The sequence below is a fragment of the Chiloscyllium punctatum genome, chromosome 12 (assembly GCF_047496795.1).
Source record: "Chiloscyllium punctatum isolate Juve2018m chromosome 12, sChiPun1.3, whole genome shotgun sequence".
NCBI classification, from domain to species: domain Eukaryota; kingdom Metazoa; phylum Chordata; class Chondrichthyes; order Orectolobiformes; family Hemiscylliidae; genus Chiloscyllium; species Chiloscyllium punctatum.
In genome coordinates, this window is record NC_092750.1 from 21902462 (window position 1) to 21924810 (window position 22349).

The 22349-nt window shown below is 40.5% G+C and overlaps 1 protein-coding gene across 1 annotated transcript in view; it reads left to right on the forward strand.

Moving 5' to 3' along the window:
- Window positions 1–16207, forward strand: part of LOC140483681 (inter-alpha-trypsin inhibitor heavy chain H3-like) — a 60048-nt gene extending 43841 nt beyond the window's left edge. Inside the window, exons 17-22 of the mRNA XM_072582052.1 lie at window positions 4375–4395; window positions 8326–8439; window positions 9839–10040; window positions 12614–12786; window positions 14394–14505; window positions 14636–16207. Coding sequence (XP_072438153.1) covers window positions 4375–4395; window positions 8326–8439; window positions 9839–10040; window positions 12614–12786; window positions 14394–14505; window positions 14636–14768 — 755 coding nt within the window. The 3' untranslated portion in view covers window positions 14769–16207. The remainder of the gene's footprint in view (window positions 1–4374; window positions 4396–8325; window positions 8440–9838; window positions 10041–12613; window positions 12787–14393; window positions 14506–14635) is intronic.
- Window positions 16208–22349: the final 6142 nt, after the last annotated feature.

The window sequence follows — 22349 nt, forward strand, 5'->3', positions numbered from 1 at the left end:
GCTACCTTCTTGAAATACTGCAGTCTGTAATATAACATCTTTTTCTGTTTCCATTTGTACTGCGGGGTTGGAAGCCTGTTGAGATTGTAACATTTAAGCACGAGGTGCTCAACTGCTGGTTACATTTGATCTTACCCAAAAGCAAGAGTGGAACTTGTTGAAAGGTTTTTAATAGGTCACTCAATCAATTCAAGGGTCAGTGAACAGCAACTCAGGGATTAGACATGTTGTAGTCAGCGACAGACAAGAGAGAAGGTGACACCATGTTGTAAAGTGCTGCTGTTAACTGGCTTCATGCAATTGGGGCAAAGGCCCATTGGTAGTAGAGTTCTACTCAAAGAAATTGTGCCAGCAATTAGATATTAGAGTCGTGTTTATGTAACCCAATGAGATGCAATCTCAGATGGAAGTTAGCTCATTTGAAAAAGAAGAGGCAGTGTGTGTTGGAGCCTTGTTGAGAATTTTCTTGAGAAAATTTAGGCAAAGTACAAGTTCATCCAAAAGTTGAAATTGTACAGCAATTAGACGATTACAAGAAGTCTCAGGAAGGAATGTGTTCTTGGAGAAGAGATCGAATGGCCAACTCAGTTGTTAAGACAGTCTGTGACATAGAGAATTTGATGGAGTTTCAAGGCTAGATCATCAAAAATAAAGAAGACAAGGACTAAACGAGAAACTGAAAGAAGAGCAGATGCTGGAAATCAGAAATAAAACAGAAATTGCTGAAAATATTTCAGCAGGTCTGGCAGCATCTGTGGAGAGAAATCACAGTTAATGTTTCAGGTCCCTTCATCAGAACTGATGGTAGCAAGAAAAAGGTTGGTTGTTATGCAGAAGGTAGGGTGGGGTGATGGGGAGTGGCGGTGGAAGGGATAAGGAGTAAACGATAGGTGAAGCTAGCCCAAAGAGACAGAAGCATAGGTGGGCAGACAAAGGAGTGGATTATGGTCAGTCGAGCAAATTGAATGGCCACGAATGGGGACTATTAGTGGCTAACAATAGGTAATGTGTAGGTGAAAGTGAGTACTGCAGATCCTGGAGATTAGAGTCAAGAGTGTGGTACTGGAAAAGCACAGCAGGTTAGGCAGCATCCAAGAAACATGAAAATCAATGTTTTGGGCAAATGGGTTTTTGCCTGAAATGTTGATTTTACTGCTCCTCAGATGCTGCCTGACCTGCTGTGCTTTTCCAGCACCACACTCTTGACACATATGATAACTAAGCCTGGTGTGTGGGGGTTGGTGGTAAGGACATGGGAGAAGGTGCCTCAAGCTCTAAACTGGTTGAATTTGATATTAAGTCAGAAGGCTGTAGATTTCCCAAGTGGAAGATGAGGTGCTGTTCTTCCAGCTCAGCTGAGCTTCACTAAGACAAAGATGTTAGCAAAGGAGCAGGTGGTTGTTGAAGTGATGGGCAACTGGAAACTCAGAATCTTTTTTGTGGCCAGAATATAGGTGTTCTGGAAAGGGGTCACCAAGTCTACGCTTTGTTTTCCCATCATAGAGGATACCATGTTTGTGAGCAGCGAATGCAGTAGACTAGATTGGGTGAAGTGCAGGTAAAGAACTGCTTCACCTGGAAAGTGTACTTGGGCCTTTGGATAATGAGGAGGGAGGAAGAAAATGGCACCTACTGCGGTTACAGGGGAAGGTGCCATGGGGCTGTTAGAGGAGTGTTGGGAGCGAAGGAAGAATGAACCAGGGTGTCCCAGACAGAACAGTCCTTATAGAAGGCGGACAAGGAGGGGAGGGAAATATATGTCTGGTGGTGGCATCCCACTGTACGTTGTGGAAATGGCAGCTGATGATCCTCTGGATGTGGATACTAGTGGGATGATAGGTGAGGATAAGGGGCACCCTCTCGCTGTTGTGGGAGGGAAGACAGTGGGTGAGAGCTGAAGTGCATGAGATGGGTCAGACCAGGCTGAGGGCCCTGTCAACAATGGTGCTGGGGAATTCTCAGTTGAGGAAGAACATGGGTATTTCAGAGGCCCCCATGTCAAAGTTGGCATCATCAGAACAGATGTGACTGAGATGAAGGAACTGGGAGAATGGAAGAGTCTGTACAGGAAGTAGGGTGTGACGAGATATATTGAAGGTAACTGTGGAAGTCAGTTAGTTTGTACTGAATATTAGTGGCCAACCTATCCCCAGAAATGGAAACAGATGTTGAGGAAGTGAAGAGAGAAGTCAGAGACAGACAAGGTGAAGGTGAGAGCAGGGTGGAAATTGGAAATGAAATAGATGAACTTCTCCAATTCCAGACAAGACCAGAAAGCAGCACCAATGATATCATTGATATGTCAGAGCAAGAGTTATGGGTGGGGGCTGGGAAAGGATTAGAGCAAGGAATGTTCCACATACCCCATAAAGAGATGGGCATAACTGAGGCCCTTGCAGGTACCCATGGCCACCCCATTACTTGAAGAAAGTGAGAGGAGTTAAAACAATTGTTCAGAGTGAGGATGAGCTCAGCCAGGCAGAGGAAAATGGTGGTAGCATATCAATGATTTAATTAGATTTACTCACTCTCAGTATCACTAAACTCTGGGTAGATTGCTGAATAATTCATGAAACTATCTTGACTGTACCTGCTACTGGGGGTATTTCACTTCAGTTTCTGTTAACCCATATTATCTCAAGCTAGAATATAAACTGTAAATTTGTATTGTAGATTTGTGTTACTTTTCTAACTTGGTATAGTAATTTTTTTGTTAAAATTCATGGAATACTGTGAGTTCACTCTTTACTAAGCACCCAGGATTTCAAATGTTAAGCAAAAAACACTGATCTCTAATCTAGTCATAACATAAGTTTACTGGTTTCACGTGGAATTGTAACATAAAGTTGGTAGTCTTGTCTAATTGTAACATAAATTGAGGACTCTTGCCCCTTGCAGATGTAGAAACAAAATGAGTGTTAGGACTTTGTTTATGTTAAAAGGGATAACATTTTCATAGTCAATTTTTCTATACTTATTGCAATGGCTTTGTTGTTGCTATGACTTTTCTGGATAGAGAATACTATCCCTAAGTGATTTGCAAAAAAACACAATTTTAACAGTTTAATAGCATTAGAAGAAAAATTGGAGTAAGGGTTAAGAGCAGGAACAGAAAAACCTGATGTAACTGAGGTAGTAATGGAACATGTCGGATAGGAAGGAAGAAAAATTAACTGAAGCACTGTACAGCATTTCAGCTTATTTGATTAAAATACAGTTGTAATTGAGATAGAAATGATATTAAGATTCTCAAGAAAAAGAAAAAAAATTAAGAATTTGTAAAAGAAAGAGAAATTCGAAAGCTTAAACTTTAACTCCAGAAACAGAGATTAGCAAGGGAAGAAAGGGGTAAAACACCCGAGAACTCCAAAGAGAGAAAGAAATTAAATGTTATAAATTGGCTGAACAAAAATTTAGGTTATGTAGTTTAACAGAAGGTGTTCTAGTCAAAAGGACATAGGAAAGGATGGAGGTCATTTTCATCTATTGTAAGATATTTCATTATCATGTATATAAGATGGTCTCTTTAATCTGTATAATTATGTTTCCCAAAAAATCTGTTAATACTACAAATATTTCAAGTTTATAGCTCAGAAACATACAGCCCAACAAAGTTCTGCTAAAATTTCATGCAAGCTTCCTGTCATCCCGTTCCACCTAATGCAATCAACATATCCTACCTTTCTCTTTCATAACTCAAGGTTATTTAGCTTTCTCTTACATATAGCAATGCTATCACTGCAGTTAAGCTTTGTGATAGGACATTCCAACTTTTTACAACTCTTTAGGAAGTTTATTCTCTGTTTGATTTAGGGATTGCCAGAACCCTAAATTTAAGGCTTCTAGCTTTGGTCTTTCCCACAAATGAAAACATTTTCTCCATGTCCATCCTATCAAGTTCTTTCATTATTGAAATCATCACAGGACCCTCAAATTGTCTCCATTCAACCCTCTCCCTCCCTCTCAGCACTGCCTTTTCTTGACAAGAATACCCCAGCCTTTTGAATCTTTCTTGCCAGTTATAACCTCTCAGTTCTCATTCTACATCACAGATGGAGTACGATATTAGATTTTACTGTTAAGGAAATAAAGTCTTGGCGTCCTGTTGTCACCTGTCAGTCATTAGGGAGTAATAGAACCACAGCAACAGCATCACGCTAAGAAAAAGGTTTTTATATAATATCACTATAAAACAGTAGTTTGATTTCACAAGTTCAAATCCTCAGCAAGAAAGTAAAGCTTGAGTGACTTACATTATTATCTGAGCCACATAGTTAGTTTACTGCTTCATAACTCACTGAAGAACTGTAATATCTAATCTCAATGTAATTTGATTGTAAGTTGCATTAATTTGTTTTATTTATTTTTAAACAGCTGACCATTCAGTAACTAGTGGTAAGTTGTTCATGTTTCTTTCTAACCATTAAGCAGACACAGTGCACATACAATAAGTTATTTTGAAATGGCTTTAACAGCTTAATTGATAGGTTTTGATGATATTAGTCATATTTCTGACAGCTTCCAAGCACCTTTACTACATGTCTTGCCTTCCCTTTATAAATCCGGTTTGGGCTGCAGAAGGATGGAGATGTTATTTCTCTATCCAGATATTCTGGGCTGAACATTATTTCCAAGACAGGAAGGGAGGAGAGTGCTTTTTTGAAATCCGGAAGAACAGGATCTGTTGCCATTTTATATCTCTGTTTCCAAGCCTTGCAAGATTGAGAGGCTGGCTACTGGGAGCCTAGGTCTTTAACACAAGGATGCAACAGGCAAATTGAGAGAAGGGAGAAATTCAGAGTGGTGTGTGTGTGTGTGTGTGTGTGTGTGTGTGCTGGGAGACAAAATTGGAGGATGGAAGTAAAATTGAGGTTCAGTGCAGGATATGATTGGAAGCAAAGGACATTAGAAGTCAGATGGAGAAGCGATTAAAATAAAGGGTAAGGGTCAGCTTTCAATCTACAATGGAGTAGACATCAAAGGTCAGAAAGACAATTGGAAACCAGGGAGATGACAAGTGGCTGGATCAAGGAAGCTCAGAAGTCCTGTTGGATATATGCAAGGTATCTGGGAAATCAGGAATTAGGACAATGATCTGAAGAATCTAGGGAGAGTGAAAGCATTGTACCTGAGAAAGTTGAGGGATTGATTTTTGATTTGATGTATTACTGTCACATGTGACAAGGTACAATGAAAAGTGCTGTCTTACATGCTTAACAGACAGATGTACTATACAAGTGCATCAAGGTAACAGAACAGAATGCAGGCTGGGAGTGACTGATCAAAGTGAATGGTCAGTGAGGCAGATAAACTGGCTGTAGTAGCTAATTAGAAAGACACTTAGCTTCTTGATTCCGCAGCCCTCACCTCCCTTTAGTTGCAGGTTTCCTGAAGCCTGGGGAGACTTGCTTGCTGGGTTAAATTTAAACTGTGGTACAATTTGAGACATTTAGCCTCATCATAACTTTTAAACTGACAACATACCATCCCTTTCTTTTCGATTTAAAATCAGAAATATAGAAACATAGAAAATGGGAACAGGAATAGACCCGTCAGCCTTTTGAACATACTCTGCCATTACATAGGAACATTGAATATAGAAGCAGGAGGTGGCCATTCGGCCCTACAAGCCTGCTCTGCCATTCATCATGATCATGGCTGATCATCCAATTCAATAGCCTAATCCTGCTTTCTCCCTGTAACCTTTGATCCCATTCACCCCAATGCTATATTTAGCCATCTCTTGAATACATTCAATGTTTGGGCATCACCTACTTCCTGTGATAATGAATTCCACAGCCTCACCACTCTGCTTGAACAAATGTCTCCTCGTCTCCTCATCTCTATCCTAAATGGTCCACTCCAAATCCTCAGACTGTTACCCCTGGTTCTGGATACACCCACCATCCTCCCTGCCCCAATCCTATCTAGACCTGTTAGGATAACCGCCCCCCACCCACAACCCCCACCTCACTCATCTGAACTCTAGGGAAAACAATCCTATCCGAGTCAATCTCTGCTCATACATCAGTCCTGCCATCCCCAGAATCAGCCTAGTAAACCTTTGCTGCACTCCCTCGAGAGCAAGTGCCTCTTTCTTCAGAAAAGGAGATCAAAACTGTGCACAATATTCTAGGTGTGGCCTCACCAAGATTCTGTATAACTCCACTGCACATGCTTGCTCTGTACTCGAAACCTCTTGCAATGAAGGCCAACATACCATTTGCCTTCTTTATCGCCTGCTGCATTGCATGCCTACCTCCAGCACCTGGTGCACAAGAACACCCAGGTCTCACTGCACACTTACCTCTCACAATTTACAGCCATTCAGGGAGTAATCTGCCTTCTTGTTTTTGCTTCCAAAGTGAATAACCTCACATTTATCCAAATTACACTGCATCTGTCATTGATTTGCCCACTCACCCAACCTGTTCAGATCATGTTGAAGCATCTTTGCATCCACGTCACAGTTCACCCTCCCACCCAACTTGTATCATCTGCCAGTTTGGAGATGTTACATTTTGTTTCCTCATCTAAATCATTAATATATATGCCTGTAGCACCCCACTAGTTACTGCTTGCCAATTTGAAAAGGACCCATTAATTCCTACTCTTTGTTTCCTCTGTGCCAACCAGTGTCCTAGCTTTCTCAACACACTTCCCCCAATTTGATGTGCTTTAATCTTGCACAATAATCTCTTATGCAGGACTTTGTCAAACACTTTCTGAAAATCAAAATATACCACATCGACTGTTTCCCCCTTATCAATTCTACTAGTTACACCTTCATAGAATTCCAACAAACTTGTCAAGTATGATTTCCCCTTCATATATTCATGGTGACTCTGTCTGATTCTGACACTACTTTCTGAATGTTCCACTATAAAATCTTTGATAATGGATTTGAGAATTTTCCCCACTATCATTCCCCATTCATTATGATCATGGCTGATCATGCTACGCAGTAGCCAGTCGTCCTTTCCCTCCATATTCTTTGATCCCTTTAACCTGAAGGGCTATACCCAATTTGTTCTTGAAATCATACAATGTTTTGGCCTTGACTGCTTTCAGTGATAGCAAATTCCATAGGGTCGCTACTCTCTGCATGAAGAAATTTCTCTTTTCTCAGTCTCCTAAATGGTTTGTCCTGTATCCTTAGAGTGTCACCCCTGGCTTTAGACTCCCCTGACATTGGGAATTTTCTTCCCGTGTCCAGCCTATCCAGTCCTGTTAGAATTTTATAGGCTTAAAATCCCTCTCATTCTTCTGCATTTGATTGAATATGATCCTAACTGATTCAACCCTCTCCTCAAATGTCAGTCTCACCTTCCCTGGAGTCAGTCTGTTAACTATACTAGCTCTATTGCAGGAACATCCTTTCTCAGATAAGGAGACCAAAACTGCAAACAATATTCCAGGTGTGGCGTCACCAAGGCCCTATATAATTGCAGCAAGACATTCCAGCTTCTTAACTCGAATCCTCTCATCATCAAGGCCTCCTTCACTGTCTGCCATACCTGTATGTTTACCTTAAGTGAGTGGTGTAGAAAGGACATCCAGGTCTCATTATCCAGATGGCTATAAATTGCACAATCATTTGCCTTCCTGATTTTGCTACCAAAATCGGTAACCTCATATTCATCCACAATATGCTGCATCTACCATGCATTTGCCCACTCACTCAGCTAGTCCAAGTCACAGACAAGCATCTCTGATCTTCCTCACAGCTCAGCCACCCACTCAGCTTTGTGTCATCCACAAACTTGGAGAGATTGCATTTAGCTCCCCCAACCTATTCATTAATAGATATTATAAATATTTGGCATCTTAGCACTGATCCCTGTGGTACCCCACTAATCACTACCTGCAACTTAGAAAAAAATTCAAAAGTAGATTTGTGGGCTGTGGATTTAAGTTATGAGTAAGATTTTGAACATTTTAACATGCACCTCTCACACAATTATTCTACCCATTGTATTGTCTCAATCCTTCATCCCTCAGCTATATCACATTGCAGAGGATCATGGACATGAAAACATCTGTGAAGAGGAAAACAGTTTACATTTCATGTGCAATATTAATCTTCTGAAACTGTTCTGTTTTTTGAATCTCCAACATCTAAAGGATTTTGCTTTTATTTTAGTACATAAAATGATGTCTTTTTTGTGTATAAAACAAATAGGATACAACATATTTCTCTCTTTCTTTGCATGTTTTTCCCCTCTATTCTGATGTCTGACCTTAGAAAATGTAATATGTTGTTATCCTTAAAGAATAAATGTTGATTTCTAATGGCTGTTAACATTTTTTAACTTTATTTTTAAGTTGATGGTGATCCACATTTCATTATCCAACTACCGAAACAATTGAATGCCATCTGTTTCAACATAAATGGGAAACCAGGTTCAATATTAAATCTTGTCACAGATCTACAGACAGGTAACATAGAGTTTATTTTAAGCAGAGCATTAGAATCGAAACCAATCATAAAATAAAATGCATTGATATAGTTGCTTTGGAATGCTAAATGAAATAACTCCACAGAGGTCGGTACCTTTCACCAAGTCAACCTTTATTTACATGTGGAGAGTCCTTGACATTGATCCAGCTCCTTCAGAGTGAACAGATGTCTGGCACTGATTGGAATCCCTGATTGGATCTACTTAACAGCCCCAATCAGGAAACTCATATTCTATGAGACCCTCCTGGCTGAGCTCATTGCAATCACTACACAAAATGCCATAAGATATTTCGTCAGCAATTATTTGTTTTTATGCAAATAGAAGAACCAATTTCCACACAGCTAGGCCTCTAATATAGCAATGAGAGAACAAAATGAAATGAAAGATAAGCCTTTGCCAGGATATCTAGAAAACTTATTTGCTTTTGTTTGAAGAATGTTTGGGTTGTTTTTACATCCCCAGAAACACTAGATTTTCTATTGCATTTACAGGAAAATAATTTCTACAGCACATTTCCAAGAAAGATCATAGGCATTGTTCTAAATCTCTGCAAAAGTACATTAAATTTTATGATTCAATGAAAAGGAGGGAAATTCTTATTTGTCTCTCCTTACTGTCAAAATAATTACATTGTGAAATGTTTTTTCTGAACACGTTCTTGTGAAAAATTAAATCATATTATTTTGCAGCTATTATATCTTTATGGAGAGATTAGTTACTAATTTTTCCATTCTGTTACATTAATATATACTTATCCAGAAAAGGATACACACAAACGCTGCAGGTTGACACAAAATTTATGCACAAGGAAATATTGGGAATTAGTAGCACCATTACTAGAAAATCTCCGACACTATTGCAGATGGGGAGTGAAAAAACATGTTATTTTGTAACTTTTTCTATTGCCTTCACTTTGCTATTTCTCTCAGTTTCGCTTTCTCTTGCTATCTCCTTCTTTTGTTTCTTTTGGTTCTTTGCGGTTTACCTTATCAAATACATTTTTGTTTCTATATTGTTTATTTGTTTTGGCTGGACCATGGTGACAAAGGGTATGCCAAATTAGCCACTGCTCCTTTCTTTCTTTTTATTTAGGCTCATCCACATGCTGGTGCCCATTCTAGCTTTTGTCTTCATAGTATATAATATCTCCCATGTTCCATTCTATGCACTTTGCTTCACCTTTTTAACTATTTGCCTGAATGTTTTTTTGCACCCTCTCACTTTTCCATTCTACCTCCATTCTTCCTGTTGGGTTATCCAAATAACTACCATAACTTTGGTGTTTTAATAATCATCACCATTAATCAAATGCTTTATTTGTACATTGGGTTTATTGTTTTTCATTTATTTTTTATACATTTGTCATAAAACTACAGGTATAAATATAAATGGACAATTAATAGGAGACAAGAAAATCGAAAACAACCAAACATTAAATACATACTTTGGAACATTTGGGATTGAAAACAGGAAAATCAACATGAAAATGGCAGTGACAACTGAAATAATCACCATTTATTGTAATGAAGAAAATACTATTATCCCTTGGTCAACTACAGCAACGTTAACATATGAGAGGTATTGTCTGCAATAATAAACTGCCATGTGTTTGCCCTAGTACCATCTGTCACAGGCACAGGGATTTTATCACAATCAGTCATTGACTGGGTGGCTCACGGTCAGAGATTCATGCCAGTAGAATCTGAGGCGTGTTTTGTGGTCAGTCCTGTAGGGTGAGCACAAGGAGTTGGGGAATTTGAGTATCTTTAACTAGGGAGTTATGAACACATCAGTCAGACATCTGGTCACTCATGTCTAGTGCTGTTAGTTGAAGTTGGTATAGGTCTAAAAAAAACAGCACTGGGTTTCCTTCCGTTGATCTTTCGGGAAGGTTCACATGGATTAAGATTCAGCAAGGGCAGCGTGGGAGTGGAGGAGACAAGGCTAATGAACAAAATGCAGAGACAGTTAAAGTACTAGGGAGAGAATGAACACAGGAGAAACCCAAGTTCAACGTGGAAATTCAGAGCTCCATTGAAGAGTATGGTGGGCTTTGGGAGCAAGAGTTATGGCCATCCCTGTGGCCTCCACAGGGAGAACATAAAGGAGCAAATTGACATCACAAGATGTAATGCTGAAGTTCAAGGGCAGGAAAGATAGGTGTAAATAAGTTTAATGTGGTGTTTCTCACCATTGGGCACTATGGTTGGAAAGGGCTACCTGAGTAGTGTGGTAATGGGGAACAGATACATATGAGGGAATTGGGGTGTTAAAGTGGCAGCCACACTGGGCCTGGTGCTGATGGTGTCCAGCATGATTTGTGTTACCAGCCATCACATTCTCTTCTCTAGTTGCAAAGTGTTCCTAGGTCAGACAGAGACAGTGTCAGTTTTGGGTGAAAGCACAGATCCATATTTGCTGAATACTAGTACATTGCAATAGTAATACATGACAGAGGCATTTACAAAGAGCAGTTAAATTGACTTCACAAAAATTGCCTTACCAATTTCATTTGCATTCAGAGTGAGGCAGCTCAGAGATCAGATACTGGTCAAAGCCAACTTGCCACATGACATTGATAGTTGCAAATTGTTCCCAGATGTATCAATAGTATTGAAGTTGGCAGCAATCATGATATAAAAGGCCAGTGTTGGCTGAAGCGAAACCACTATTCATTCAACTTTCAAGGGTCCCATATGAATGACACAACTTCATGTCCTCATCTGTCACGTAGTGTAGTGAGCTGAACACAGTGTTATGTTCAGTATTTGATGTGGCTGTAGGACTGGGAAGGTGGTATTGTGCTGAAGTAGTTCCTTTTCACTAGCATGTGGCGGTCACTCAGCCAGAGTAGCACTTCAGCAACTGGCTATACACGCTAAGGAGGAATATATCCAATGCAGATGTGTCTCCCATTATCCATATCCACCAAACTCTCTAAAAACCTTGACTAAACTCATATATGGCCAATGAAACATAAGGTTGAGCCTTTTAGATCTCTAACTTGAGTGCAGTTGATACGGTGTTCCTATTGGCTTGCCAGTATATACACTTGCACAGTAAAATTTATGTAATAAAAACTGAGAAGCTACTTCCCATTGCAGATAAATTCCCATTGTGTTAAATTGATTATATCACAAGTTTAAAATTTCACTGACAATAACATCAAGTTATCCAAAACTGGAGAGAAAGAACAGCAGCACACATATTTTTAAGTTAATAGGGCAGCATGATAGCTCAATGGTTAGTACTGCTGCCTCACGGGGATCTGGGTTTGATTCCAGCTTTGGTAGTTTGCATATTAGATTAGATTACTTACAGTGTGGAAACAGGCCCTTCGGCCCAACAAGTCCACACCGCCCCGCCGAAGCGTAACCCACCCATACCCCTACATCTACATCTACCCCTTACCTAACACTACGGGCAATTTAGCATGGCCAATTCACCTGACCTGCACATCTTTGGAGTGTGGGAGGAAACCGGAGCACCCGGAGGAAACCCACGCAGACACGGGGAGAACGTGCAAACTCCACACAGTCAGTCGCCTGAGGCGGGAATTGAACCCGGGTCTCTGGCGCTGTGAGGCAGCAGTGCTAACCACTGTGCCACCGTGCTTCCTGTGTCTGTGTGGGTTTCCTCTGGGTGCTCCGGTTTCCACTCATAGTCCAAAGATGTGCATGTTAGGTAGATTGGCCAATCTATACTAAATTGCCCATAGTGTGCAGGATTGTGTAGGGTGGTTTAGCCTTGGTAAATGCAGGGTGTGAATGGGATGCTTTTTGAAGAGTCAGTGTGGACTTGATGGGCTGAATGGTCTGTTTCCACACTATAGGAATTCTGTGATTGCTAGGATGTGAGTGACATGAGCTACACCAGCATTTGTTGCCCTTGAGAAGGTGATGGTGAGCTGCAATTAGGGATGGGCAATAAATGCTGGCCCAGCCAGTGATGCCACATGCCATAAGTGAATTTTTAAAACATGAGTGCTGCTTTTCTCTTTGCTCAGCATGGGAACATTTAATCTAAAGCAACAGCTGCTAAACTGCTTCAGATAATATACCCTGTAGTCATTCACTTTACTTATGCTTTTATGAAGAACTGAAACAATTTTGGATCAATTATATTTGAACACAAAAATTATCTCTATCTAGCTGTGCAGTATCCATCAGGAAAGAGAAAGATCTTACAATAACAATGGGGGATGGTGCAACATTTGTTATTGTGCTGCATCGCGTCTGGAAAAACCACCCTCTGCACAGAGACTTCCTGGGATTTTATACAATTGATAGCCACAGGCTTTCAAATATGACTCATGGATTACTTGGTATGCAGCACATTCACTTTATCACCTATACTGTCAAGAGAGAACTTTACATAGCATCTCAGGATGCCTAATGCATTTGATACCCAATTTTAATGTGTATTCAGTGTTGTAATGCAGGGGAATGTGGTAGCAATGAGCATGCAGTAACATTCCACAAATAAAAATTACATGATTAATGTTATATTGATGTCATAGAGGACACTGCGAGGCCTCACCCTGTTTTTCTTTGGATAGCTCCAGCTAATAAATGAAAACAAAATAACATTCATACCACACAAATGCCAGAAAACAATTATTACCAACAAGACAGAATCTAGCCAACAAGAGAATTTAAGGTGGCACAGTGGCTCACAGTGCTGCCTCACAGCACCAGGGACCCTGGTCAATTCCAGCCTCAGGCGACTGTCTGTGTGGAGTTTGCACGTTCTCCCTGTGTCTACATGGGTTTCCTCCCACAATCCAAAGATGTGCAGGTTAGGTGTCTTGGCCATATAAAACTGCCCATAGTGTTCAGGGATGTGCAGGCTAGGTGCATTAATCAGGGGTAATGTAGAGTAATAGGATAGGGGAAGAGATCTGGGTGAATTACTCTTCGGAAGGTCAGTGTGGCCTTGTTGGGCTGAAGGGCCTATTTCCACTCTGTAGGGATTTTCTTCTATACCCGTCCCTCTTTGACATTCAGTATCATTATTGTTGGTGAATTTCCCCATTACAGCATCCTAGGGATTACCAATGACCAGAATCTGAGCAGGACTAGCCATATAAATAGAGGCTACAGGAACAAATTCTGGGGTAAGTAAGTCACCACCTGAATTGCCAAAGCCTGACTACAACCCACACGCCACAAGTTAGGAGTGTGATGAAATATATCACTCTGGATGAGGGCAGATCTAACAACACTCAAGAAACTTGATGCCATCAAAGACATGGTAGCCTCCTTGTTCAGTACTTCATCCACGACTTTAAGCATTCACTTGCTCCACCAATGATTCTCAGTTGCAGTGGTGTGTCCCACAGAAAAGATGTACTGATGTAATACGACAATGTGCAAACAATAGCACCTTCTATTCCAAAGATCTCTGCTACCTGGTAGGCAAGAGCAGCACAGGATCATCACCATCTGCAAAATCTGAGCCATACCACCCCTGACCTGGGGCTATATCACTCTTCTTTCATGGATGCTCAGTTAAAATCTTGGATCTCTCTTTCTAATAGCACAGCGTACCTGTAGCACAAAAACTGAAGTGGTTCAAGAAAAATGCTTTGTCAGCAATGCTCACAATTCTGAACAAACAGAAACCATCTTTTAGATCCTCTCAGGCAGCATATTTCATATTTCATCTAAGATACTTCAACTTTGTCAATGTAGCACGGTCTCAGTACTGTGCTGAATGTCAATCTATATTACATGCTCAAAACTCAGGATTGGGGCCTAAACCTTTGATTTTATTATTCAGAGATTAGTGGCTATCATTGAACAAAGATTTATACCAGTTGGAGCCAAGTTTCAATGTTTGAGTGGGATATTTTATATTTCTTATTATGCACTGATGGATTTGTGAAATTCTAATCTTTGCCAGCACTGATTTTATTTAATGTTTGCACAGGTCAATTTTACCATGATGTTCCTTATAAGGTGTATAACATTCATCCTGGATCAGACCCAGAAAAACCAGAAGCCACAATGGTTGTAAAGGGTCATAATCTGATAGTAACAAGGTAGAAGTTTAAGTTGTGGTTTATACTTATATACTAAGAATATATTAGAATTTATTTGTATATTAGAATTTATTTAGAATGATATTTTTGGAAATTGTAATCATTTTATAATTTTATCTTTTTTTTACAGAGGATGGCAGAAAGATTATCGACTTGATTCAAAGTGGGGTGCCAATATCACATGCTGGTTTGTTCACAACAATGGGAAAGGATTTATTGATGGGACATACACTGACTATGTTGTTTCCTCCTTATTTGACTAAACATTCCATACAGCTGACCAATTTAGTAAAAAGCGACAATGAAAAATTATACTTCTTCATAGATCATATCAAGATATTGCAAAGCGTTTTGCAAAATAAATTAAGCTTGAAGTGTGATGACTAATTTTATGTAAAAAAGAAGTCACTGCTTTTCAAATGATCATAACAGCCACCTGAATGGACAAATGTGACAGATGTACATACCCAACATAGGAAAATGCTCAGCTGAAAAAAAAATCAAATCCCATCATGCAATTAATCAATTCCTCGCTACATGGGGTTATGTTGTTTCCAGAGTCCATGTAGTCACTTGTGAGAGATAAGTGAATTGATAACAACCTTGGACAATAACAGAAAAAATTAATCTGGACGATTCTTCTCTGAACAAATTTTCCCAACCTAATTAACTGAAATAATTTGTCATTGAAGCCACAATCTTGTTCTATCATTATTTTACAATACTCAATCAAATAACCTTGGAGCTCTCATCCTCATGAGTTTCGTTCAAGGAAAAAAATAACATACTTCAATTTTAATGAATATTCCCATGAATGCAGCACTGTTCCCTAAATAACTTTAGATATAGCTTCACAACATTGAATGAAGAATTTGAACTATGTCACCAAGGTGTTTATCTTTCAGCACTGGATTCCGTTTACTATTATGCAATGTTTATGCTCAATATCAGAAGAGTTTAGCTTCAGTACTTTGATTGAAATTCAGTCCAGTACAAATGTCAACAGTTTTCATTGAAACAGCAGTTTACAAACCAAAGGTTATAATGTTCACAAACAATGGTCACAAATTTATACAATGATTATACTGTTCACTTGCAAGTCTAGCAATAATGACTCCATTGCAAAGTAATTAAAACATCTCAAAACCTTTATCTTTTATTATGACCTACCAATTTAAAAAAAAATTCATGTCATTTTTATAAGAGCTACACAATTATCTTCTTGTTTCATCCATCTTTATAGCATCTCTGAATGACATTCAGATTATCACTGGCCCAAGGCATTTCATGAGATATGAAGGCATGACTAGTTGGTGGGGAAGAATCCATGAAAGATTCTATTAATTCTTTTTTTAGCTTAGAATCAATCTAAACATTATGGCACAGACAGTAGCAGACAGGGGGCTAACACCTTCAATACATTGTTTGGGCTGACACCAATTGTTAAAGTTAACCTGAGAATGTAACTTTTAAAAAACTTTTTGTGATTTGCATATGAAAGAAGTGAAACTACCATGGTCATTCTAACAGATGAGAGATTTAACAAACAATCATGGTATTTTTCACTGTATAATTTCAGTTACATCACACTGTAAACTTTTGCTATAAACTCTGTGTCTTACAATTGTGTACTCCACAACCACCTGATGAAGGTGCAGCGCTCCGAAAGCAAGTGCTTCCAATTAAACCTGTTGGACTATAACCTGGTTTTGTGTGATTTTTAACTATGACTACTTGGAACTGCTTGAGGTATACAATCTTTTCAGGAAGTGGAGAATAGAAATTTCCTTCCTCAGAATTTGAATTGGATTCATCTGAGATCCCATAGATTGAAAAGCAATGTCACTGCGCATCTGAACTGTCTCTCTCTCCTGCACTATTTTCCTGTAATTAATTTCTTTGCATTCTCTTACTTGCTCAAACTCACTCATTTAGTCTTTATTTTTGTTATCCTATTATTTGTTTTGATCTTGGTAGGAGAAGAGTTCTTTTAGATGGCAGAGTAATATCAGCTCCTTACTCCGCAGAACAGTTCTTTGTGAAATCCTAATGGCTTTATAAAGCCCTCCAAACACACTGCACCCCCCCACCCCACTTACCATTTAATATTGAATTAACTCCAAGCCTAAAGAGTGGAAGCAGTTAAAATTGACCAGTTGACCTTCTATATTATCTCATTATTTTCCATTTTAATTTGCTTTTCTAAGCTTGTGGTAGCTTTAGGTTTGTGGGAAGAAAATCATGCTGAGAGGGTGGGAAAAATTGTTGGAAAAACTCCACTGGTTCACTGATGTCCTTTACGGAAGGAAACTGCCATCCTTACCTGGTTTGGCCTACATGCAACTTCAGATGAACAGCAATGTGGTTGATTCATAAATGCCCTCTAAGCAATTAGGGATGGGCAATAAATACTAGCCTAGCCACTAATGCCCTCATCCTGTGAATGAATAAAAAAATGGAAATATGCTTTGTAAATGGAAAATGATTGCAACCACACCCTGTGTGGATGGAGTTGATGTTTACTTCTAAGCATACAGGCTCTACTTGTGAGAGATATGAAGCTCATTATGGGACAACTGCATTCATCAGGGACATACACAGTACAAGTTGAAGATGTCAGTAATCATAGTGCCCTGCATGTGAAATGCAAGTGGTGTCCAACTCTGTGGGATACCAATGCTGGTCACAAGTAAACTGGACCATGTCAATGGTCATAGTCATCTCTATGAAGCAGAAGTAATCTCTATGAAGCACCTGTGGGCCACAATTCATGACGATAATTCAAGATTTTATCAGCTGCACATGGAAACAGAACTGATTTTCTTTTATTTCCTTTTCTTTTACCTTGAATGCTCTTATATACAATGTTGCCTTTCTTAGATAATGTCGGGGTAGGGTGATAAAGTACCAGTAATCATACAATCCTTCCAATCTTACAGTTTCCTTCCGTAAAGGTCATCAGTGAACCAGTGGGGTTTTCCCAACAATTTTTCCCACCCTCTCAGCATGATTTTCTTCCCACAAACTTAGAGCTACCACAAGCTAAGAAAAGCAAATTAAAATTGAAAATAATGAGATAATATATAGAAGGTCAACTGGTCAATTTTAACTGGTTTGTGCTGCAAGTACGGAGTAAGGTCCCTATGTCAAAGGTCCTTGCAAGGTAATTTCATTCTTAGATTAGATTACTTACAGTGTGGAAACAGGCCCTTTGGCCCAACAAGTCCACACTGACCCACTGAAGCACAATCCACCCAAACCCATTCCCCTTTTCACCTAACACTATGGGCAATTTAGCATGGCCAATTCACCTAACCTGCACATTTTTGGACTGTGGGAGGAAACCGGAGTACCTGGAGGAAACCCACGCAGACACGGGGAGACTGTGCAAACTCCACACAGTCGCCTGTGCCACCATGCCGCCCGACATTCCCTCTTTCATGGAGTCCTCTATGTCCCACATTATAGAGGAGTATCTAAACCATCAAGGACCAGATGCCTACAAGGGTGGTTACAGGAAGACAAGGGCTACCCTCTACAACTATGACACCATTGCGCAACCACTGACTGAGGCTGAGTGTAAATACAATGCAGTCCATTCCTCCAACAGGGCAATGGTGCAGCAGATGATAGGCACACTGAAGATGGGGTTCTGATGCTTTGATAGATCTGGGTGCCTTGCAATACACTCCAAACAGAGTGTGCTGCATTATCCTCGTATGCTGTGCTCTGCACATCTGGACAAGGGAAAGAAGGGATGTGATGGACTCTGAATAGATGGGAGAGCAGCAACAGTCTTCCAAGTAGTAAAATGTGGAATTGAGCAGGAAGAACATCACCTTCACCATAATATAGTGAAGGTCATGACTGCAACAAGACAGGCAAAACTTAATTGACACCCACTTCAATTAGTCGAGAGCTTGGTGTATTGATCCATCATTGATCTCATGGCCGGTGTATATATCCCCCTACTGTTATGATCAAACCAGGGGATCAACCCTGATTCAATGCAATACTAGGAGCAGCACCATGCATATTTAAAAATGAGTTGTCAACCTGGTAAAATTACAACACAGAACTACTCCCACATCAAACAGCAATGATAAACAGGCTTAGGCAATTTCACAATACTGTAAATGGGTTGGATCTGGGCTCTGCAATCCTGCCACATTCGCCATGGATGGTGTGGACAGTTGAACAAATCACTGGAGGACGAGATTCCACAAACAGCCCCATTCTCAACAATGGAGGTGCTCAGCACAAAAGATCAGGGTGAAACATGTTTAATTATCTTCAGCCAGAATTGCCAAGTGGACGAACCGCAGACACCAGCTTTTGGTCAACTCAATTTAATCTAAGTGTTATCAAAAACTACCTGAAGGCAGTGGTATGGGCTCTGACAACATTCTGGTGATAGTACAGAACATTCATTCTCCAGAACTAGCTGGGCCTCTAGCCAAACTGATCCATACAATGACAGTAGTGACAACTATAGACAGTGTGAAAGATTCCCAAGTGTGACCTGTACAAATAAACAAACTGAGTAATTAAAACTCATCAGTCTATTCTCATACATCAGCAAAGTGATGGAAATTATTGCCTCCTGTGTACTAAGCATCACTTAATGACTCAACAATAACCTGCTACTGATGCTTAGTTGGAATTTCACCAACCTCACTCATATTGACCTCATTATAGTTTTGATTCAAATATGGACTCATGGACTCAAGTGGAAGGGAGGGTGACTGTCTTTGACATCAAAGACATCTTTTGATTGAGTGTGACATCAAGGAGCCTGAGAAAAATGGGTTACTGAAGATGTCTCTTGAGGGATGGTGTTGGAGGGAGGAGTTCAGATTTGTGGGACATTGGGACCGGTTCTGGGGAAGGTGGGACTTTTACAAATTGGACAGTCTACACCTGAACCAGACTGAAACTAATATCCTTGGGGGAGCTTTTGCTACTGCTGCTGGAATGGTTTCAAATTAATATGGCAAGGGGCTAGGAACCAGAAGAGAAGACCACTAGACAGTGAGGTGGAATCTGGAGACTTTAAGAATCACAAAGTTAGCATTACCAAGGGGAAGAATAGGCTGAGAGCAGATGAACACAAAAGAACTGGCGGCCTGAAGTGCATATACTTTAATGCAAGGAGTATAATGGGTAAGGCAGATGAACTTAGAGTTTGGATTGGTGCCTGGGAGCATGATGTTATTGCGATCACAGAGACTTGGTTAAAAGAAGAGCATGATTGGCAACTAAAAGTTCCAGGATACAGATGCTTTAGACACCACAGGGAGTGAAGTAAAAGGGGAGGAGGAGTTGCATTGCTGGTCAGGGATGATATCACAGTTGTGCTAAAGGAGGACACTACAGATAGCTGGAGCAGTGAGGCATCAGTGAGGAGCTGAGAAATAAGAAGGGTGCAGTCACATTGGTTACATTGCTGTATTACAGGTCTCCCAACAGTGAGCGTGAGGTAGAAGAACAAATAGGTAAACAGTTTATGGAAAGATGTAGAGGAAACAGGGTGGTGGTCATACAGTCATAGAGATGTACAGCATAGAAACAGACCCTTCGGTCCAACTTGTCCATGTTGACCAGATATCCCAACCCAATCTAGTCCCACCTGCCAGCACCCGGCTCATATCCCTCCAAACCCTTCCTATTCATGTACCCATCCAAATGCCTCTTAAATGTGGCAATTTTACCAGCCTCCACCACTTCCTCTGGCAGCTCATTCCATACACATACCACCCTCTGCGTGAAAAAGTTGCCCCTTAGGTCTCTTTTATATCTTTCCCCTCTCACCCTAAACCTACGCCCTCTAGTTCTGGACTCCCTGACCACAGGGAAAAGACTTTGTCTATTTATCCTATCCATGCCCCTCATAATTTTGTAAACCTCTATAAGGTCACCCCTCAGCCTCTGACGCTCCAGGGAAAACAGCCCCAGCCTGCTCAGCCTCTCCCTGTAGCTCAGATCCTCCAACCCTGGCAACATCTTTGTAAATCTTTTCTGAACCTTTTCAAGTTTCACAACATCTTTCTGATAGGAAGGAGACCAGAATTGTATGCAATATTCCAACAGTGACCTAACCAATGTCCTGTACAGCTGCAACATGACCTCCCAACCCCTGTACTCAATTCTCTGACCAATGAAGGAAAGTATACCAAACGCCTTCTTCACTATTCTATCTACCTGCGACTCCACTTTCAAGGAGCTATGAACCTGCACTCCAAGGTCTCTTTGTTCAGCAACACTCCCTAGGACCTTACTATTAAGTGTATAAGATTTGCTTTCCCAAAATGCAGCACCTCGCATTTATCTGAATTAAACTCCATCTGCCACTTCTCAGCCCATTGGCCCATCTGGTCCAGATCCTGTTGTAATCTGAGGTAACCCTCTTCGCTGTCCACTACATCTCCAATTTTGGTGTCATCTGTAAACTTACTAACTGTACGCCTTATGCTCGCATCCAAATCATTTATGTAAATGACTAAAAGTAGAGGGTCCAGCACCAATCCTTGTGGCACTCCACTGGTCACAGGCCTCCAGTCTGGAAAACAATGCTCCACCACCACCCTCTTTCTTCTACCCTTGAGTCAGTTCTGTATCCAAATGGCTAGTTCTCCCTGTATTCCATGAGAACTAACCTTGCTAATCCGTCTCCCATGGGGAACCTTGTCGAACACCTTACTGAAGTCCATATAGATCACATCTACTGCTCTGCCCTCATCAATCTTCTTTGTTACTTCTTTATAAAACTCAATCAAGTTTGTGAGGCATGGTTTCCCACGCACAAAGCCACGTTGACTATCCCGAATCAGACCTTGTCTTTCCAAATAAAAGTACATCCTGTCCTTTACGATTCCCTCCAACAACTTGCCCACCACTGAGGTCAGGCTCACTGGTCTATAGCTCCCTGGTTTGTCTTTATTGCCCTTCTTAAACAGTGGCACCATGTTTGCCAACCTCCAGTCTTCCAGACCCTCACATGTGACTATCGATGGTGGTGATGGGAGATTTTATTTTTCCCAATATTGATTGGGATCCACTTAGTGTCAGAGGTCTGGATGGGGCAGAATTTGAAAGGAGCATCCAGGAAAGTTATCTACAGCAGTATGTCAATAGTCCGACAAGGGAAGGGACCATATTGGACATGGTGTTGGGAAATGAGCCAGACCAGGTAGTATAAGTTGCAGCGAGGGATTTCTTTGGGAATAGTGACCACAATTCTGTAAGTTTTGGAATACTCGTAGACAAAGATGAGAGTGGTCCTCAGGGATGAGTATTAAACTGGGCCAAGGCCAATTATATCAAAATTAGGCATGAGCTGGGAAATGTGGATTGACCACAGCTATTTGAAGGAAAGTCCACATTTGATATGTGAGAGGTTTTCAAAGATAGGTTGAAGATAGTGCAGGGTAGGCATGTCCCTTTGAAAACAAGGGATAGGAAAGGTAAGATTCGTAAACCGTGGATGACAGGAGAAATCATGTGACTAGCCAAGAGAAAAAGGGAAGGTCCAGGCAGCTAAGAACAGAACGGGCCTTGGAGGAATATCGGAAGAGTAGGACCATTCTTAAACAAGGAATCAAGCCGGCTAAAAGAGGTCATGAAATAGCTTTGGCGAGCAGAATTAGAGAGAATCCCAAGGCCTTTTATTCTTACATAAGAAGCAAGAGGGTAACCAGAGAAAGGGTTGGTCCACTGAAGGATAAGGAAGGAAGGTTGTGTGTTGAACTTGAGAAAATGGGTGAGATTCTTAATTATTACTTTGCATCAGTGTTCATTGAGGAACAGGAGGTGATGAATGCTGAGATTAGAGATAGAAGCTTGTT